At 40.4% G+C, this 19,663-nt stretch overlaps 1 protein-coding gene across 3 annotated transcripts in view; it reads right to left on the bottom strand.

Moving 5' to 3' along the window:
• The window catches only part of slc9a5 (solute carrier family 9 member A5), a 231,314-nt gene that overhangs the window by 120,398 nt on the left and 91,253 nt on the right, over positions 1-19,663 (bottom strand). For all 3 annotated transcript variants that reach the window (XM_073069866.1, XM_073069867.1, XM_073069868.1), the window contains exons 2-3: positions 6,848-7,150; positions 2,546-2,709 (exon numbers count right to left, since the gene is read on the bottom strand). In XM_073069866.1, the coding sequence (XP_072925967.1) occupies positions 2,546-2,709; positions 6,848-7,150 (467 nt within the window). The remainder of the gene's footprint in view (positions 1-2,545; positions 2,710-6,847; positions 7,151-19,663) is intronic.

Raw genomic sequence — 19,663 nt, 5'->3', positions numbered from 1 at the left:
ATTTGCTGATGATTGCTGGTGGAATTTCAGGTGGTGATGAGAGGGTGTACAGGAGTGGTGTCGCAGCAACAACCTGGCACTCAACGTCAGTAAGATGAAAGAGCTGATTGTGGACTTCAGGAAGGGTGAGACAAAGGAACACATACCAATCCTCAGAGGGATCAGAAGTGGAGAGAGTGAGCAGTTTCAAGTTCCTGGGTGTCAAGATCTCTGAGGACCAACATATCAATGCAGCTGTAAAGGCAGCAAGACAGCCACTATACTTCATTAGGAGTTTGATGAGATTTGGTATGTCAACAAAAAACACTCAAAAACCTCTATAAATGTACCGTGGAGAGCATTCTGACAGGCTGCATCACTGTCTGGTATGGGGGGCGGGTAGTGGGGGCTACTGCACAGGACTGAAAGAAGCTGCAGAAGGTTGTAAATCTAGTCAGCTCCATCTTGGGTACTAGCCTACAAAGTACCCAGGACATTTTCAAGGAGCGGTGTCTCAGAAAGGCAGCGTCCATTATTGAGGACCCCCAGCACCCAGGGCATGCCCTTTTCTCACTGTTACCATCAGGTCGGAGGTACAGAAGCCTGAAGGCACACACTCAGTGATTCAGGAACAACTTCTCCTCTGCCATCTGATTCCTAAATGGACTTTAATCCCATGGACACTACCTCACTTATTTAAAATATACAGCATTCCTGTTTTTGCACGATTTTAAATCTATTCATTATATGTATACTGTAATTGATTTAATTATTTATTATTCTAGATTATGTATTATATTGAACTGCTGCTGCTAACATAAAAAAACCTACAGCACAATACAGACCCTTCGGCCCACAAAGATATGTCAAATATGTCCTTACCTGAGAAATTACCTAGGGTTATCCATAGCCCTCTATTTTTCTAAGCTCCATGTACCTGTCCGAGAGTCTCTTAAAAGACCCTATCGTATCCGCCTCCACCACCGTCGCCAGCAGCCCATTCCACACACTCACCACTCTCTGCGTAAAAAAAACTTACCCCTGACATCTCCTCTGTACCTACTTCCAAGCACCTTAAAACTGTGTTCTCTCGTGCTAGCCATTTCAGCCCTGAGAAAAAGCCTCTGACTATCCACACGATCAATGCCTCTCATCATCCTATACACGTCTATTAGGTCACCTCCTATCCTCCGTCACTCCAAGGAAAAAAGGCCGAGTTCACTCAACCTATTCTCATAAGGCATGTTCCCCAATCCAGGCAATATCCTTGTAAATCTCTTCTGCACTCTTTCTATGGTTTCCACATCCTTCCTGTAGTGAGGCAACCAGAACAGAGCACAGTACTCCAAGTGGGGTCTGACCAGGGTCCTATATAGCTGCAACATTACTTCTTGGCTCCTAAACTCAGTCCCACAATTGATAAAGGTCAATACGCCGTATGCTTTCTTAACCACAGAGTCAACGGGTGCAGCAGCTTTGAGTGTCCTATGGACTCGGACCCCAAGATCCCTCTGATCCTCCACACTGACAAAAGTCTTACCATTAATACTATATTCTGCCATCATATTTGACCTACCGAAATGAACCACTTCACACTTATCTGGGTTGAACTCCATCTGTTAAGTTAACAAATTTCATGTCACAGGCTGGTGATAATAAACCTGATTCTGATTCTGAAGGAGGAGGAGCCAGGAAAAAGATGTGTCTTAGCACAGCTGTAGCAGTGCGGATGGGGAGTGTGTGGAGTACATCCAGTGAGGAATAACATTTCATCATTGATCAGCGAGGTTTGCAATGACCACTGTGTCATTTTAGATATTGGCTATATGCGTATCCATATACCTGTAATAGATAGCAAGGACCACTTTCTCAACCTAACCAAGGAAACATGGAAAGAGCAGTGATAACGGATTCACAGGCAGAATCCACAAGAGTGAAGGACGTGGTCTGGACATGGAGGTAAGACTTCTGTGAGAGAGCCAAGTAGGATGCTCTGTGAGAGGGTAAAATGAGGGATTTGAGTTTTACCAAGTGATTTAATGAGTCCTTTTGAGGATATCAACTGACAGCAGAGATAAGGCAACAGCATCAAGGGAAGACTGAGGAATGCTGAAAGGTGGGGTACAGATGTGGAAGGGCAGAAATCTAAAGAGTGGAGAGGTGAAATGAGGTAGAATAATGGACAATAAAGACACTCTCGGGATTGATAAATGGAAAAGAGAAAAAGGTAACAAAATGATTGGAAAAAAAAACAAAGCACGAATTTTTCAGAATAACAAGAAATTCAAATAGCAGTTGTATGGTCAGAAGGTCTAGAATTGGTACACCCGGCAATTGAGAGAAAGAAACAGGAGGATATTCAGAGTTTAAAATGTCCCTTTGTGAGAAAAAGTTGATGTAGGTCGTAGGAAAAAGTCAGCTTAGATAATTGACAAACCAAAGTTTAGATTTCATAGTCGGGTGTGGAATGCAGGACAGTCCAGAAGTTGTTTGGGAAGCAGATCAACAGTCCAATGAAGTGAGTTCCTCTAGATTATGAAGAGGAATATATGAAGTTTTTACTTACAACAGTTATGGCATCATTAAGCAGCGACTCTCCAAACACAATGATGAATAGTGTTTCATTAACGTGGACTTCCTCAAAAACAGCTATTACTGCCACAGGGTCCACTGCAGATATCAAACTGCCAAAAAGCAGAAACTCAAACAAACCAGCTTCTACTTTAGGATCTGAGGAAGATAAGCAAGACATTACAGAATATCACTAATGCAATAAATGCTGCTGCTATAAAGGATATTCTAAATTATCTTATTCAATACAAGGACCCTTGGGTAATGCAAGCAATGTCAATCTTCTCAGAATGTCTTATAACCTACAGAAAAAACTGGGAGAAACTGAAGAGTGTAAAATGTACTTGAGATTGGAATAAATAGTTATTAGACTGCCTGTCATTCAGTTGAGTAACAAACCTTCTGTGATTTTTATGAGAAAACACTTATTTCTCAAAGGCATGAGAAGTTGCTGTATCACAAGGCAATGTTGTCATCTAATCAATAGAGTGAGTGCAAGCCAGGACTGGTGTAAGTGGAAGAACAGTTGTCAACCAGATCAGACAACATCAGCACATTACTTTCTCTGCTCATGGTCTTTTTAATGAAACAATTCTCTATAGCATATATGTCAAACTCAAGGCCCGCGGGCCAAATCCGGCCCACGGTGGAATTATCTTTGGCCTGCGAGATAATATCTAATTACTATTAAAGCTGGCCCCAGTAATCGAAGCGCCTATGGCGTATGATATGGCTAATGCTGAGTTTATTCAGGTACCAGGTTTTCAGGGTTTTTAGTGTTTATTCGGCAGTCTTGCTTGGCAGTCTTCTTCATAAGAAACGGAATTTGTAAAGTGAAACACTTTGTGGTTATAGCAGAGACTGAGACACATGAGAGCAGGCTGAAAAAACGGAGGCAACGAAAGCTGCGTTCGCACGCGTCCGACTGATCCGGTCCGCATGAAGCTGCATTTTGCTCAATCCGGCCCATGACCTAAAATGAGTTTGACACCCCTGCTCTATAGCCTAGGAGAAAGTATAACATCTACTGAATTTTTATCTTGAATGCTGAACTGAATTAAATTTAAAAATACAACTGTAGCCAATTTAAAAACACATACTTTATAATTAAGTCTACAATTTTTGGCTTAATTGTGGTTCACAGTAGAGAAGGAGTGCTGTGCCTGTGGGGTCTCATTACCGCTGTAACCTGGTGCAGTTTCCATGACAGTTTTTTTTTAAACAACAGACTAAGCTCAAAGTACTTGACTGTGGAGAGAGTATTAACATCAGTGGGGGCAATGTTAGTGAGGTTGCAATCATTTAAAGTGTGCAGGATAAAATGAAAATAACTTTAAATCGTCTTTAACAGTTTTATCTAATTTCAGATAAAACTGCTAAATAATAACAGATTATTTATAACTGTTATATGAAAGTCTTTTCAAAAAACAATCTGCCTGTCCAGACTGTTGACAAAATAAATTACGCAAGAGGTCCCTGGTTATGTTATACAAAAATATCCATCCATATTAAATCATTTTGACATAATTCAATGATCCACCCGTTGTCATAGGAAAGGAGCTTAATGCTCAAGATCGTGAAGCAGCAACAATTTGGACAAAGACAAAATAAAATTCATTGTATTCCTAGCAAATATGCGAGTAGACAATATCACAAAAGGCTGACTTCATCTACTAACTTAAACATTTTGACATTTTAAGTGGACTACAATATTGTACACCTATTTGATAATTTTATATTAGAACTGCTTACTGGATTCATGAGATAAGACAGAAAAATGGAAAAAGAACCTGCAATATAGAGTGTATCTGCATTTAATTGCTATTGAATAGAAAGGGAGAAGGTTGCTGGGAACATGGTTTGTTTCCACTAGTGGGAGAATCTCAAACAAGTGGACAGGCTAACAAGATCAGAGGATGGTTATTTAAAACCGAGGTGCATTAGGAATTATTTTCACAGAGGATAGCAAATATTTGGAATTCTCTACCTTAGAGGGTTGTGGAGGCTAAACTATTGAAAAAGCTATTTAAAAAGTAGGCAGATGATTATTTTTGAACGATTGAGGAATTGAGGGTTATGGGGAACTATCACAGAAAAGGAGACGAGGCCTGGGCAGATCAGTCATGATTATATTGAGTGGTAAGGCAGCCAGGTTTGAGAGGCCAAGGGACCTACTCCTCCTGATGTTTCATGCTCTTACGAGATGAGATTGACTCAAACCATGGTCATTTAGATGTAGATGGCCTAGAAAAGTTATATTTACTTTACACACAACCTTTGGAGAAGAAAATGGCAAGACAGGGTGGATCATTTAACATCACTTGGTCATCATTGCTATGTGATAACATGAGTGCAGGAGTGTAGGAGTGCAAAATAACATCAGATCATTGGTGCCCAAGAAAATAAGACACAGGATTTCCATAAGGCAAAAAATAAAATTCTCATTCTAACCTATTTCAAGGATCCATTTTATCATCCAAATGAAACAGACCATTTTTAGTCCAGATTTTCTCAGAATATTATTAACTATAGTAAGTCATCCTTTGATAATAGGGATTGTTCTTCTGTGTTTGGGCTTAATCCAATCTGACTGAGTCATTCCCAGATATACTTGTTCAATATGTCCCTGAACTACAGGATTAAATGGATTTGAGCAATCAGAAATCAGAAAAATTGCAGATGATGGAAGTCTAAACTAGAAACAGAAAATACTAAAAATACTCAGGTCAGGCTGCCTCTGTGGGGGGAGCAACAGACATAATATTTCAAGATCAAAGATGTTTTGTCAGAATTAGGAAAGAGAGGAAAGAAGCCACAGGGAGAATGGGATAGGGGGATGTTTCTGATAGGGTAAAACCAGGTTGACCATAGGAATTTGGTCATTCAGTCTGTGAATCAGAGTGAAAGAAGTTCGAGAGTGCTAACAGGAATAAGTCAAGAGAATGAAAGATTTTTAAAATAAGAGCTGGAGGTGTACTTGACAGATCAGGCTTGGCATGACCTCTACTCCCAGAGGAAAAAAGAGGAAATACAACAAGCTGGGGTGATATCACAGCTACATGACTGATACAGACAGAGAAGTCAAGTTGCCTGAAGTTGTGGAATTCAAAATTGAGACCAACATGCTCATGCGGAAGTTGAGATGCTGACCCTAAAGCTTGTTTGGGGGCTATTGTAACATTGCAGAAGGCCACAAACCAATAGGCCGGCACCGGAGTGGGGTAGAGATTTTCAGTGGCAGGCAATGGGAAGCTCAGGATTCCCCCTGTGGGCTGAACTCAGATTTGGATTCGCCACTTAGAGGAAGCCACATTGTGAACACTGAATACAGTACACTAGATTGGCAGATGTGCAAGTGAATCACTGCTTCATCTGGTGGGTCTGTATGGGCCCCTGGATGATGGAAAGGAAGAGGTGAAAGGACAAATGTTGCATCGCCTGTGGTTGCATGGAAACGTGTTGAAAGAAGGGAGGTGCTGATGGTAATGAAAGAATAGACTAGGGAATCACAAAGGAGACAAGTCCTGGTGAAATGCTCAAAGGGAAAAAGCGGGGAAATGTATCCAGTGGTAAAATCTCTTTGAAGGTGTCAGAAATTTCAGAGAATCATCGGTTGAAGATGGATGATGATGAAGTGAAAGATGAAGACTGGGATCATGGAACTCTCATAGCTAAACTTTGATCTGGAGAAAGTGAGTGAAGTTGAAGGACAAATTGTTCAATATAAGAACAAGTTCAGCCAGACAAACAAGTGTGCTGGTGGAGAGAAACTAGTTGGACCTCTGCTTAAGGATAAAGCAGAGGTTCCTCAGACTACCCTGATGTGGAATGGAGGTGTAAAGGAATTAATTAGCTGACACTAAATATTTGAAAACCAAAGTGGAGGACATCATGGATATAGGTCACAAGGGACAGGACCCAAGAAAAAAAAAGATTGAGGCAAGGTAGGAAGTAGTAAATTTGATGTGGCATGAGCAAAATGGAATGACAAGTCTGCCAGGGTGTCCTGCTTGTGAATTTTGGGCAAGAGATACAATTGCACCGTGCTGTGATAGGACACCAAGAGGCTAGAAGCTGTGGACAGAAGATCAAAGAACATGAGAGCCCTGATGGTCTGGGAGATCATGGCCTGCTACTTGACGGTGGGGTTACGATCATAACTGAGATATCTAGAGGTACCCGAGAGCTGACCTCTGGATTCTGCATGCTGCAACAGTTGTCTTGAGAATAGTACAGAATTTTTTTATGGTGTGAAATGATTTCTAACAATAAATATATCAAGAGGAATGCACCTTACCCATGAGACCTGCTAACTTTATGCCCCAAAGTGCCGTTCCTGTGGCAAATGAATTCCAGAGGGTGCCAATCACTGCATACATCAGAATTGCTCCAAAGTTGTCAAAGAACAGTCTGCTTGGCATGAAGTACCCAGAGTCCAACACAATTGGTGGTAGAAGGAAGAGAAAGAATGTGTCTGGTTCCAGTTGGTACTCTGGTTTCTTGGCTGCTGCAAGGACAATGCCCCCAAGGCCCAAACCCAGTAAAATCAGCAGACAGCTTTCTGGCACCACAGTCGTCACCTTGCTTGAGAGATGGAACACTGTAAAGAACACACAGGGAAGATCAACAGGAAATTGATGTTTTTAGTTATAAATAGAGTCATTTTCAATGCACACAACTAGCAACTGTAGTTTCATGGTTTGAAAGTAAGGACATAATGGACACTCTAGCCTGGACCCACAATGCCTCACTAGTCAAGGCATCACAGCAGCTTTGAGGGGATTGAGGCATGCAAGGCTCCCCAACCCCATTCTAACAACTTTCTACAGGAGCACCATTGAGGGTGTCCTGCTTGGCCGCAATGTTGTGTGGTGCAGAAGCTGCAAGGCATTGGACCTCAAGATCCTACAGAGGATAGTTTAAAACCACCAAGTGGATCACTGTTATCTCCCTCTCTGGTATTTGTGGCATTTACCAGAGTGTTGGAGACAAAGTTACCAAAGCACTATTGAGGATCCCTACCACCCATCCCATAATCTCTTTGACCCACTACAATCAGGAAGGAGGTACAGAAGCATCAGGACCTGGACTGCCAGGCTGGGTAACAGCTTCTTCCCCAAAGCTGTGAGACTAATAAATACCTTGCCACCATTGAGAACTCGTCACTAGGACAGCGAGCTGGTTCACCTGCGCTGAGCACAACATGCATTTTGAATTATATTGTACTAACTCATTTATGGTAGTATTTATATTGTATTAACTCATTTATGGTTTATGTGCTGTGTGCCATGTTCCGTGGGTGCCCCTTGTTCCAGAGGAATGTTGTTCCACGTGTACAGCCAAATGACAATAAACTGGCAAGAAAGTATTCAGAGATTAGTGGTGGGCTGAGGAGGGGTGCAAGATGACAGTTAGGTAGTGCCAAGTCACGAAGGTGAGTGGAGGGTGGTGGGGGGAGTTGGAAGACAGTGGCTAGTGAATGATAGACAGAGAAAGAGAGAGAGAGAGAGAGCGACTGCTGTGTTCCGACTTATCTCCCTCCAGCAGCCATCTATGATCTTCACACTCCCATCCCCACCTTGCTCTGTTTCTTTCCCCTTTTTCTTCTTTTTGCCTGCCTCTACTTTTCACCTGCTATTATCTTCCAACTCAATCTCTGGCAGATCTCCCCGACCTGGCACTACATCCCTTTCCTCCCACAGATGCTGCTGGACCTGCTGACTTTATCCAGCAGATTGTTTCGTGCTCCGGATTCTAGCACCAGCAGTCTCTCGTGTCTCGAATGGCATAGGAAGGACTATCACAAGTCATAAAGACGTGTTAACAGACTGAAAAATAGACAAGAAAGAGGTAAGCATATTTTAATTTGGGGAAAAAACATGAACTCATCCATTTTAGACCCAGAAGAGATAGAGAACAGTGCTTCCTAAATGGTGAAAAGATAGTCATGGAGATCCAGAGTCCTGACCATCCAAGCATGCAGATCATTAAATGCCATAAACAGGCTCAGAAAATAATTAAAAAGGATTACAGAACACTGGTCTTTGTTTCCAGAGGAAATGGGCACAAGGGCTTAGAAGTTTTATGTACTGTAAGCCTCGTCAGATCAAGTCTGGAGTGATAAACAGTTCTAGCTACTATAATGTTAGAAGGAGAACTTGGCCTTGAGTGAGGGCAACACAGGTAACCAGAACATAACCGGGACACTAAATTACATTAAAGAAAGTAGGGCTGTATCATCCCATGGAGTTTAATAAGCTTTGGTCAATTTTACTCTTCTTCAAGATATTACAAATAACTGATGAAATAAAAATATTTCCATTGAGCTTTAAGAGAGGGATCTAGAACTTGTTGTGGAGCCCAATAATTAATGTCAGGTAATCGATTAGGAGATATTTCCATATGCTGGAGTTGGAGAATTTACATGAATGGCATTGATTTTAACTGTTAGTTTTAAATAAGAGGTCGGTAAAGGCATTGTTAACTAACAGATATGAAGGGATATAGAGAGAGAACAGGCATGCGGAGTTAAAGCATTGATCAGCACTTATTCACAGAATGGCTAAGCAGGTTTGAATATTATCAAACCTCCTCCAGATTCCATTGACGGTGGCATGTTTGAAATAATGGAATTCTTCCAGAGATAGGGCCTATATTTAATTTTCAACAAGCACATGCAAACAGGTTTGAAGTTTTGAAATCCATTGTTCTTTGTGGGAGCTCAACAAATCCAAATCATTTACCTTGTAGAAATGATAACAGCTTAAAAAGTACTTTATTGGATGTAAAGTACTTCAGGAATTTTGAGGCTAGGAGAGATAGTAAATCAGATCACACTGTTCTGTAGTTTTTTTTAAATTAATCTTTTTTTCACTATGGTGCAACATGATCAATGTACAGGACATTCTGTGATACCAACATGGACAAAAGTGAAAGGCAGATATGCAGAAAATTACCACACGCAAGGCCATTCATAACTCATAATTATCAAACTTGTCTTTTTTTAAATCAAGTGAACCTTGCTTGCAGCTCTCCAATAAATTTTCCAAGGTTGGGTTGAGCAATATCAAATACTGGTCTGTGTATAAACAGGTCTTTAGTCAGATAATAAAATTTTAAGTTTTAACTTTAAATTTCACAGGAATGGTGCCATTGTAATGAAATTAATTCTAATCCTCGTCAATCTTCATTGGATAAGTCATTTATGAAACAGCAAATTCTGTTCTGGAAGCTCCAATCTTAAAAATCATTTGAAGAGATTTAAAATGAAATGGAATATTGTGTTATCTTGGTTACAGAATTATCATATCACCAAAAGTTGACCAGCCATCAACAGAAATAGCACTGTACTGTTGATGGTGACCCCAAATTCAAAATGCATCCTTTCTCTGCTTCTGCAATCAAACAATGCTATTCCAATGAGAAATATTGACAAATATGTCAGGGACATGTTTAAGATTGAGGTACCTATATGTTACAACTGCAACACCGGACTATAGAAGCAGAGGACAACAATGCAGAATGGAGAGCATCCTAACTGATTGCATCACAGCCTGGTATGGAAGCACCAATAGCCAAAAATGAAAAAGCCTACAAAAAGTAGTGGATACAGTCCCTCCCCACCATTGAGTACATCTACAAGAAGCACTACCAGAAGAAAGCAGCATTCATCAAGGGCCCGACCATCCAGGCCATGCTCTCTTCTTGCAGCTATGTCCCACACCATCAGGTTCAGGAACAGTTATTATCCTTCGACCATCAAGCTCCTGATAACCTCATTCACCTCAATCAGCTCAGATCGCTGAGCTGATCGTACACGCTATAGGCTCACTTTCAAGAACTTCACAACTTAGTTCTCAGTATTATTTACTTATTATTATCAGTTGTTTTGTTCTATTTGCAGTTTGTCTTCTTTTGCACATTGGTTGTTTGTCAGTCTTTGTACCTTTTCATTGTTTCTATTGTATTTCTTTGTTCTACTGCAAATGCCTGCAAGAAAATGAATTGCAGCGTAGTATCTCATGACATATTTGATAATAAATTTACTTTGAAGCCATTTCACAACAGCCACATCCCATTGTGAATAGTCAATGGTAATTAAACAACAAGGTCACAGTAAAATTCTCTTCCTCAATAATGGAAATTTTCAGTAATAGAATACAAGAGAAAAAGGAATATTTGCAAACTACCTTCAGATCGAAGTACCAAATGGATTTGACATTGCAGCCTCTTCCTGAATCTCCACCATTACAGATTATTCAGGATCTCCAATTCAATGTCGTCCTTTGCCAGATCCACTCTTTCGGCCAGTCCTAATGCAGGGTCTCAAAGCAAAACATTGACAATTCCTTCCCACCAATGCTGCTCAATCCACTCAGTTCCTCTAGATGTTTTTTTTTAAAGTGTTTACAAGCATGGATATTGTGCAGGGAACCTGGGAAACCGTGGTAATATTGGTTGACTTCCAGGAGGATCTTGTAGACGTGGTGTCAGTGGTACTTGTGTGGATTGACATATCCACTGTCTTTCATCAAGTCTCTAAAGCGTAAATGAAGATAGAGATCACAGCTGTTTGCTGGATCACAAGCTTGGCATCAGATTTAAGGTCTTGGTCTTCAAACATTCTCATCTGCCCAAGTTGCGAAAATGTGCTGTAAATATTGATGGATTTAGCCAGAACTGTCTGACTTTGCTAAGATATGGCAGCCCTGAAAATGAGACTGGCCCATATCATTCAGGACCCCATCACTGATCCTGATTGTCAGGGACTTTGTTGCAAAGTAGGGGCAAGTTGGGGCAAGAACCTTTGTCTTCCAGTTGTTTAATGAAGACCCATAGTTAGATCTGCTTTGATGATAGCATCAATGCTGGGTCGCAACACTATCTCTATACATGCACATTCAGAAATGTCATCAGCACACACCTCAAAGTTTGAGGTTAGAGTGACCTTCTATGGAAATGGAGAAAAGTTTGATGAAAGCTGACTTGTTGAAGCAATTCATTCCAGCAGTCAGCTTGTTACAGGTGAAGTGAAGCATTAATTGAAATAAGTCATAAACACAATTAATCATCAATTATCAGCTTTCTCTCAGACTCCTTTTGGGAATCATTAACAGTGTTATCAACTGACACTTAATCTCCAATAACCTAATCACTGATATTTAGAAACACCCAAGGTGGCACTGAGCTGCAACCTGCATTGAGTCACAGCTCCGAGTCTGTTGTTATTTACTTTTTAGGAGAGTAAGTAAAAATCAGAGGAGCATTAGTGGTCAGGTTTGGGTTTTAGGGAGGGGGATGTGGGAGAATTAGAGATCAGACTGCAGAATGAAGCCCTGTTATGCACTCCATATACATTTCACAATAGGTTTTGATGTACACATGATAAATAAATGAATCTTACTTTGCATTCTGTCAAGCACACTTGGCTCCAATCTTATTTCAACCTTCAAGGGGTAAATGATTTGAAATCCAGGTGAGGTGAGAGCAACTAGCCTGGATATCAGGCATCATGGAGCACAATGGAAAACTTTTCACATTTGCTTGAAGTTATAGCCAGAACTAAAACAGTTAGACGTGGTAGTTGGAATCCAGTTGTGTTAGCTGCAAAACGGCACAGGAGGATTTCTTTTGGACAGTGCCCAAGGCCCAACTATGTTCAAATGCTTCTCCAAATCATTTGCCCTTTTATGAAATCTGAAGTGATGTGTTTGACAATGTTCCCTTTCGTTCATAATCTCATTACTTCAGGCTGATGAGAGGCAAGCAATGTCTGCATTGAGCAAGGATCAAAGATTAAACATCTTCAAAAAAAAGACTGCCTTATAATCTTCTGCTGTCACGTATCACTACTTCTGTCATTGCATCCACCAGTATGAACAATCTAACATTTGACAGGAATTATCATAATGACACTTTGGCTGCAAAGCCAAGTCAGCATTTGGCTATTTTGCAGCAGGTTCTCTGAACTATGAAAGACCTCTGCGTGTTCTATATAGAACCATGTGTTGATATCTGATCGATGTTATCTCTTTCTGCTGATGCTGGCCCACTAAGAGAAAAGAAAACTAACCACCATCCTAGTTCATTGACAACTTTTCCAACCCCTAACCTTTCATCCTCTTCACAGTATCATATCCTGGTGTCAGTGTGTATGATCACAAGGTGCAATGTTGCAACTCACCATGAATTCTTTGAAAGCATCTCACTGATTTTAGACCTCTATAATCTCAAAGGAAATGGGAGGCAGTTGTGATGGAAACATTTCTATCCCCAAGCTTGTCTCCAAGTTATATCACCCCGATTAGGATGTACTTTTATGCTGTTTCATCATCTCTGTGTCATAATTACAGTCATACAGAACAGGTCCTTCAACCCATCAAATTCATGCTGGACACCAAGCATCTATTTATATAATTCTATTTTACTCTCCACACATTCCCATCTATTTCCCTTAGATTCTATCACTCACCTATACACGAAGGGCAATTTTACAATGTCTAAATGACTTACTGATGCACCATCAATAACTCTTGGAGACGGGAAGTGAATGATAGGCTTTTATTAGCAGCAAAAAGGCAGCACGATATCTCGGAGACTAAGGGAGCAGCAGTGCCCCAATCGCCTTTATACAGGGGTCTGTGGGAGGAGCCACAGGAGCAGTCAGCAGAGGGGCTTGTCCAGACAGGTATACATAGTTTACCACACCTACCAACTTTGGGTGTGGGAGGAAATAAGCAACTTGGTCACAGGGAGAATGTGAAAACTTGATTCAGAGATGAGGATGAAACTCAGGTCACCAAAATTAGAAGGAATCAGCTCTTTTCAATGAGCTGCAACGGTTTTCAATGGTTGCAATGCGGTACCACCTTAAATTATTTGGGACAATTCTGGAACTCCCTACCCAATTCGCTATTGTTGGACATACCTTTTACACTGCAAATGAAATTAGTCAGAATCAGGTGGAATATGTGGTGAAATCAGTTGTTTTTTGGCAGCAGTACATTGCAATACATAACAATACACTATAAATTACAGTATGTATATACAGAGGATTCCAGTTAATTGGCTGTTGGCTAATTAGGCCAGCCATTTATATGGGACAAAAAGAACAAAAGCTATCTGGGATTCCCTGCTTTGTTTGGGACACTATCCAGCTTAGTTGGGGCAGGAGACTGTTGCCAAAGAGTTTCTAACTAGAGTCAGTTGTGCACACTTGCATGGCCATTGGACACTACACCATGCTTGTGTTCAAACAGCAGTGATTTTTGTCACCGATAGTTGGTGAGAAATAAACAGTAAGTAAAAAGAACTCTGAACTGTTTCACACAGCGTGGTTTCAAGCATTCAGGCTTGGAGTGCCAAGACAGCCAAGAGTGAAAATAAAATGATTTCATGACTTCAAAATTAGGAATTACAAGACAGTTAACTTGAATGTTACAACGAAAGTGAAGATTTGTAGGACGCAAATGTCTAAAATATTGTTTGAAGGCAGTCCACTAGTTGTCTCCTCTGATTTTATTCATTTACACTCAATCGAAAGAACACGGCAGCTGAATATCCTCATATTAGCAACTAATACACAGTTTTTTAGTACTGTACACATCTTGGTAGTGTTCTGATCTGATCTGTATTTCATTTAAATACATATATTGTCACTTAGATAACAGTAGTTTATCTTTTTATCCTTTAAACCATTTCCATGAAACTTCGGCTAATTGGGGCAGCCGCCTAACTGGACCAAAATGTTCTGGTTCTAATGTGTCCTAATTAGACAAAATCCACTGTACTTCAAAATTAAATTAAATAGGTAATGCAAAAAGGAGTGGTAAATCTGGGGAATTCTTTGCCACAGGCAGCTGCAGAGGCTAGATCTTTATGTACATTTAAGGCAGAGGTTGATCAGTTTTGATTGGTCAGGGCTTGAAGGGATACAGGGAGAAGACAAGAGATTGGGGCTGATTAGAAGGAAAATTGGATCAGCCATGATGAAATGGTGGAGCAGACTCAATGGGTCAAATGGCCTAATTCTGATCCTATATCTTTTGGGGGAAAAATGGTGGTGTTCATGGATTCAATATCTATTCAGAAATCCGATGGCAGGGAAGCTGTAGTTCCTGAAATGTTGAGTGTGTACCTTCGGGTTCTTATACCTCCCTTCTCCTTGATAGTAGCAAAGAGAAGAAGGCAAGTCCTGGGTGATGAGATTCCGAAATGATGAATGCCACCTTCTTGAGATCACCTTTTGAAGGTGTTCTCGAGGCTGGGAAGGCTAGTGCCCATGATGGAGCTAGCTGAATTTAAATGTTTTGCAGCTTTATCTGATTCTGTGCAATGTCCCCTCCAGCCCAGACAGTGATGCAACCAGTAAGATTGCTTTCCATGGTACAGCTGTAGAAATTTGCAAGCGTTTTGGTGACATACCTCCTCAAACTCCTAATGAAGTACAGCTCCCACTGTGCCTTCAACATAATTGCATTAATATGTTGGACACAGGACAGATCTTCAAAGATGTTGATACCCAGGAACTTGAAACTGTTGACCCTTTCCACTGCTGATCCCTCGATAAGGACAGGTGTGCGTTCCTTCGACTTTTCCTTCCTGCATCCATAATCAATTCCTTGGTCTTACTGACGTTGAGTGCAAGGTTGTTGTTGTGAAACCACTCAACCAGCTGATCTATCTTGCTCCCATACGCCTCCTCGTAGGCACTTGAAATTCTGCCAACAATTGTTGCACCATCTGCAGATTTACAGTTTGAAGCCACAAGAGTCATGCGTATAGAGAAAGTAGAATAGTGAGCTAAGCACGCATCCTTGAGGTGCACTCGTATTGATGGTCAGCGAGGAGGAAAAAGCTTCCCACTACCTGGTCAAGAGCACACAGGGATGGTCAATGAATGCTGACAATACTAATGATGTCCTAATCCTGTCACTAAAAAGAAAGCTACTAATAAATGTTACTGAACTTTTGAAAAGACCAGCCAGAGTCCTTGTTCTGAATTGCCTTACAACAGAGTAGACAAAACAAAAGCATTTAAGGATGTTAAGTGAAGACAAACTCAGGTAGCGCAAGGTCAAATGGCATATCAGCACTGTTTCGGCTTCTGTATTAAGAGTGTAGATAATGCATTTAGAAACCCATCACTTTTTAAACTCAGGTGTCATTGTAAGAAATTAAATCCTTCTGAAGGCAGCAAGATTGGGAGGGTGCAGTGTTTCCTAAATGGCTCATCATGACACTGAACTATTTACTTTTACCTGCAGGAAATTTGGCCTGAATTGCACACCCAGCAGTGTCTGGATCCTTTAATAGGTTTTGAAATCTCTCAGTACATTCTTAAACAGGGGAAAGTAAACAAGTAACAGACCTACAATTCTGTGGAATTCTCTACAGTGGAGAACTCTTAGTTACTGCTCTGCAACAATTTATCCTTTTTCCTATTTGATTATTCAGTTAAAACAAGGTTACATCCATTGCTGCAAAGTTTGCAGATGAGGTGGAGGGGCAGGTAGTTTAGAGGAAGTATAGTGGCTACAGAAGAACTTAGATTAGGAGAATAGGAAAAGAAATGGCAGATGGAATACAATGTTGGGAAGTGTATGGACATGCACTTTGGTAGAAATGAAAGGGTTGACTATTTTCTAAATGGAGAGAAAACTCAAAAAAACTGAGGTGCAAAGGGACTTGGAAGTCCTTGTGCAGGATTCCCCAAAGGTTAATTTGCAGGCTGAGTCTGGCAAGGAAGGCAAATGCAATGTTAGCATTCATCTCAAGAAGACTCGAATATAAAAGCAAGGCTCCAATGTTGAGACTTCATAAAACACTGGTGAGTTCTCACTTGGAGTATTGAGAGCAATTTTGGCCTCTTATCTTAGAAAGGACATGCTGAAACTGGAGAGGGTTCAAAGGAGGTTTACAAAAATGATTCCAGGGTTGAATAGCTTGTCATATGAAGAGCATTTGATGGCTCTAGGCCTGTATTCACTAGTATTCAGAAGAATGAGGGATGACCTCATTGAAATCCATTGAACAGTGAGTGGCCTTGATAGAGTGGATGTGGAGAGGATGTTTCTTATGGTGGGAGAGACCAAAACCAGAGGACACAGCCTCAGAATAGAGGTGTGTCATTTTAAAACTGAGACAAGGAGTAATTTCTCTAGCCAGAGAGCGGTAAACCTGTGGAATTCGTTGCCACTATGATTCACTATGCAAATTTTATCATTTAATCTACTGTGGAGCAAAATGTTTTCGAAGCAACTGAGGAATGAAGATCTTTCTCTTTCCCCAAGTATGGCTAAGTGACATTATTACAGCTCGGGCATCAGAGTTCAGAGTTCAATTCCAGTGCCATCTGTAAGAAGTTTGTATGCTCTCCCTGTGACCGCATGGGTTTCCTCTAGGTGCTCCATTTTCTTTCCTCAGTCCAAAGGTATACCAATTAGTAGGTAAATTAGTCATTGTAAATTGTCCTATGATAAGGCTACTGTTAAATTGGTGGGTCGCTGGGTGGCCTGGCTTGTTGGGCTTGAAGAGCCTGCTTTTAAATAACTAAAATGAATAAATAATCTTCTAGTATAGAGCCTTAATTGTCAAGAATTAAACAGCTCCCTTGCTCCGGTTAAACCACAAGGTAGTTTTTCTTATGGAATTGGATGAAAGATGGATGTTAGCTAGGGCATCAAGACCAACCGAGCTCCTCTAGAAAATAGCAACAGATCTAATATCCCTTACTAAATGCAACAGTCAGAATATAGGGCTTTTTTCTTTTAATAAAGGAAATAGCAACATTCAATAATATTGTTGGGCCTTATCGTCTCCTTGATACATTACCCCAGGCTGCATGCTCAAGTTTGGGTAGCAGACTACACCCGGGTCCTTCTTAGTCTCAAAAGCTGCTCACTGATCAAACCACACCCTCTAAAGATAAATCTAACCCAAGATGCAGGACAGGAAACCCATGGGCCCAGGATTGTTGGTTATAGTGCCTGATCGTGTTCCCCGTTGATTTCAAAAGACAGTAAAATTTGCCCAAGATGAAAAATAACCCTTGCATCAGAACCTTTTAATTTTATGTCCAGTAGATTAAAGATACCTCTAAATACTTCACTCCCATTGAGTTGATTTGTACATCTTGAAAGCTAGAAACACACTGTCACAGGGGATATTAAGTGCTCTGAGATTGGAACTGAAATACATCCTGCACACCATGCTAAGTGAGTTATTAAATGACTCCTAACAACAGTGACATGTAGAATGCAGGACAGAAACAAATGGAATTTGCTGTGTTCTCAATTACAGCCCATTTCTCTCTCTCTCTCTCTCTCTCTCTCTACATAATTAACTTAAACACTTAAAGACCTTTACCTTTAATAATCAGCCTTTTCATGTTTCAAGAACCCAAACAATTGCTGAACCAACAGCTATGACCAACTCAACTTCTACAACAGAGAACATACAATATTGGTATAACACAATACAAATTGTATTTTCAAATATGAAACATTTCCACATTCACATCTTTCATAAGAATGAACAGATCACTTTTCATACGGATGTAGTTTAGTGCTTTACAATGGGATAAAAGTACAAGCATGAAAAATGAAAATAAAAGACGATGCTGGTTAAAAACAATGTTAAATAAAAGGGTTTTGAGCTGGCATTTAGAAGTGTCAACTGGGCCTGTATGCATCCCTTATAGTTTTAGGTGTTGGATTCCACAGTTTAGGAGTGTAGCTCAAAAAGGCTGACCTGCCAATTATCTTTGAGGGAGATAGTTTAAATTTAAGAGACCGGCAGAAGAGGACCCGAGAGCTTGAGCAGGACTTTTAAAGAAAATGATTCTATGATGTACTCCGGTGCCAGGCCATTAAGAACTTTAAAATCAATTCCCAAAGGTCCAGGAAGCCAATGCAGAGTAGCTAGAACTGGAGTGATGAGTTTTAGTTAGAAGTCCAGCAGGGATGGTTTGAATGAGTTGAACTTTGTCAGTAGATTGCATTAGAAGGCCAGTGAAAAGTGTATTGCAGTAATCTGGTCTATTCTATATAAAGTGTGAATTAGCTTTTCAGCATCATTACGTGACAGAAAAGAATGTATCTTTGCAATATTTTTAAAGTGTAGAAATCCTGATTTACTCACTTTTTGTGGGATCTTTGTGAATCAAAGATAACACCCAGGCTTGTTACTTCTGATTTCACAAGGGGAGCCAAGTTCCCAAATTTATCAAGAATTTGGCTTTGGGACAAACCAGAAGTATTTCAGTTTCATCTTCATTTAGTTTTAGGAAAGTATTACTCATCCACTTGTTTACTGCAGCCATACAAGGTCAGAGAAGATGGGATGCTATCATTATCATCAGGCTCAATCAAGATATACAATTGTGTGTCCTCTGCACAACTGCGGAAATCAAGTTTATGCTCTTTAATGATGTCTCCTACGAGGAGCATGTGTAAGAAAAAGAGCAGGATACCAAGACAGCTTCCCTGAGCAACACCAAAAGGTACATCATATCTCTTAGAAAAATGGTCTCTAACACAGACAAAAAAAAAGTTTCTCTCCAAGACAATATGAATGAAACTAATAAAGGGATTACCAGAGACCAACCCAGTTCTCAAGGCGATCTAGGAGAATGTTGTAATCAATTGTGAGGAAGGCAGTGTTTGGTCTCAGCACTGATGCAACAAGGTCACAGTTCTAATCCTTCAAGATCTAAGGCCACCGATAATTTTGGTAAGGGCTATCTCCTTTCTGTGGTTTGCTCCAAAACCTGAAAGAAACTTAATAAAATAACATTCAGTCTTGTAGGCAAACTTGTTTCAGATACGAAATGCCATTTCACAATCATGAAATACATAACTTCATGACGGAGACACTGTAAGAGGTACTATATAGGTTCTCCTGAACAGTAGCCAATATCATGCACTCTCAGCAGAAGCCTCACTACAGCACTGTGGAACTGTGCAATAACTGGAACTCGTGCTGAGCACAAGACACTTCTCCAATATCCAAACGCACTGGTATCTTCACTGAGGAACCAAAGCTAAATACTAATCACTTGCTGCTCTTTAAAAAAATACTGAGATCTAAAAATACATTTGCAAAATACTGGGAA

This window comes from Hemitrygon akajei, chromosome 17 (genome assembly GCF_048418815.1).
Source record: "Hemitrygon akajei chromosome 17, sHemAka1.3, whole genome shotgun sequence".
Lineage (NCBI taxonomy): Eukaryota > Metazoa > Chordata > Chondrichthyes > Myliobatiformes > Dasyatidae > Hemitrygon > Hemitrygon akajei.
Note: the sequence above shows the minus strand (reverse complement) of the source record. Positions and strands in the feature narration are given on the sequence as shown.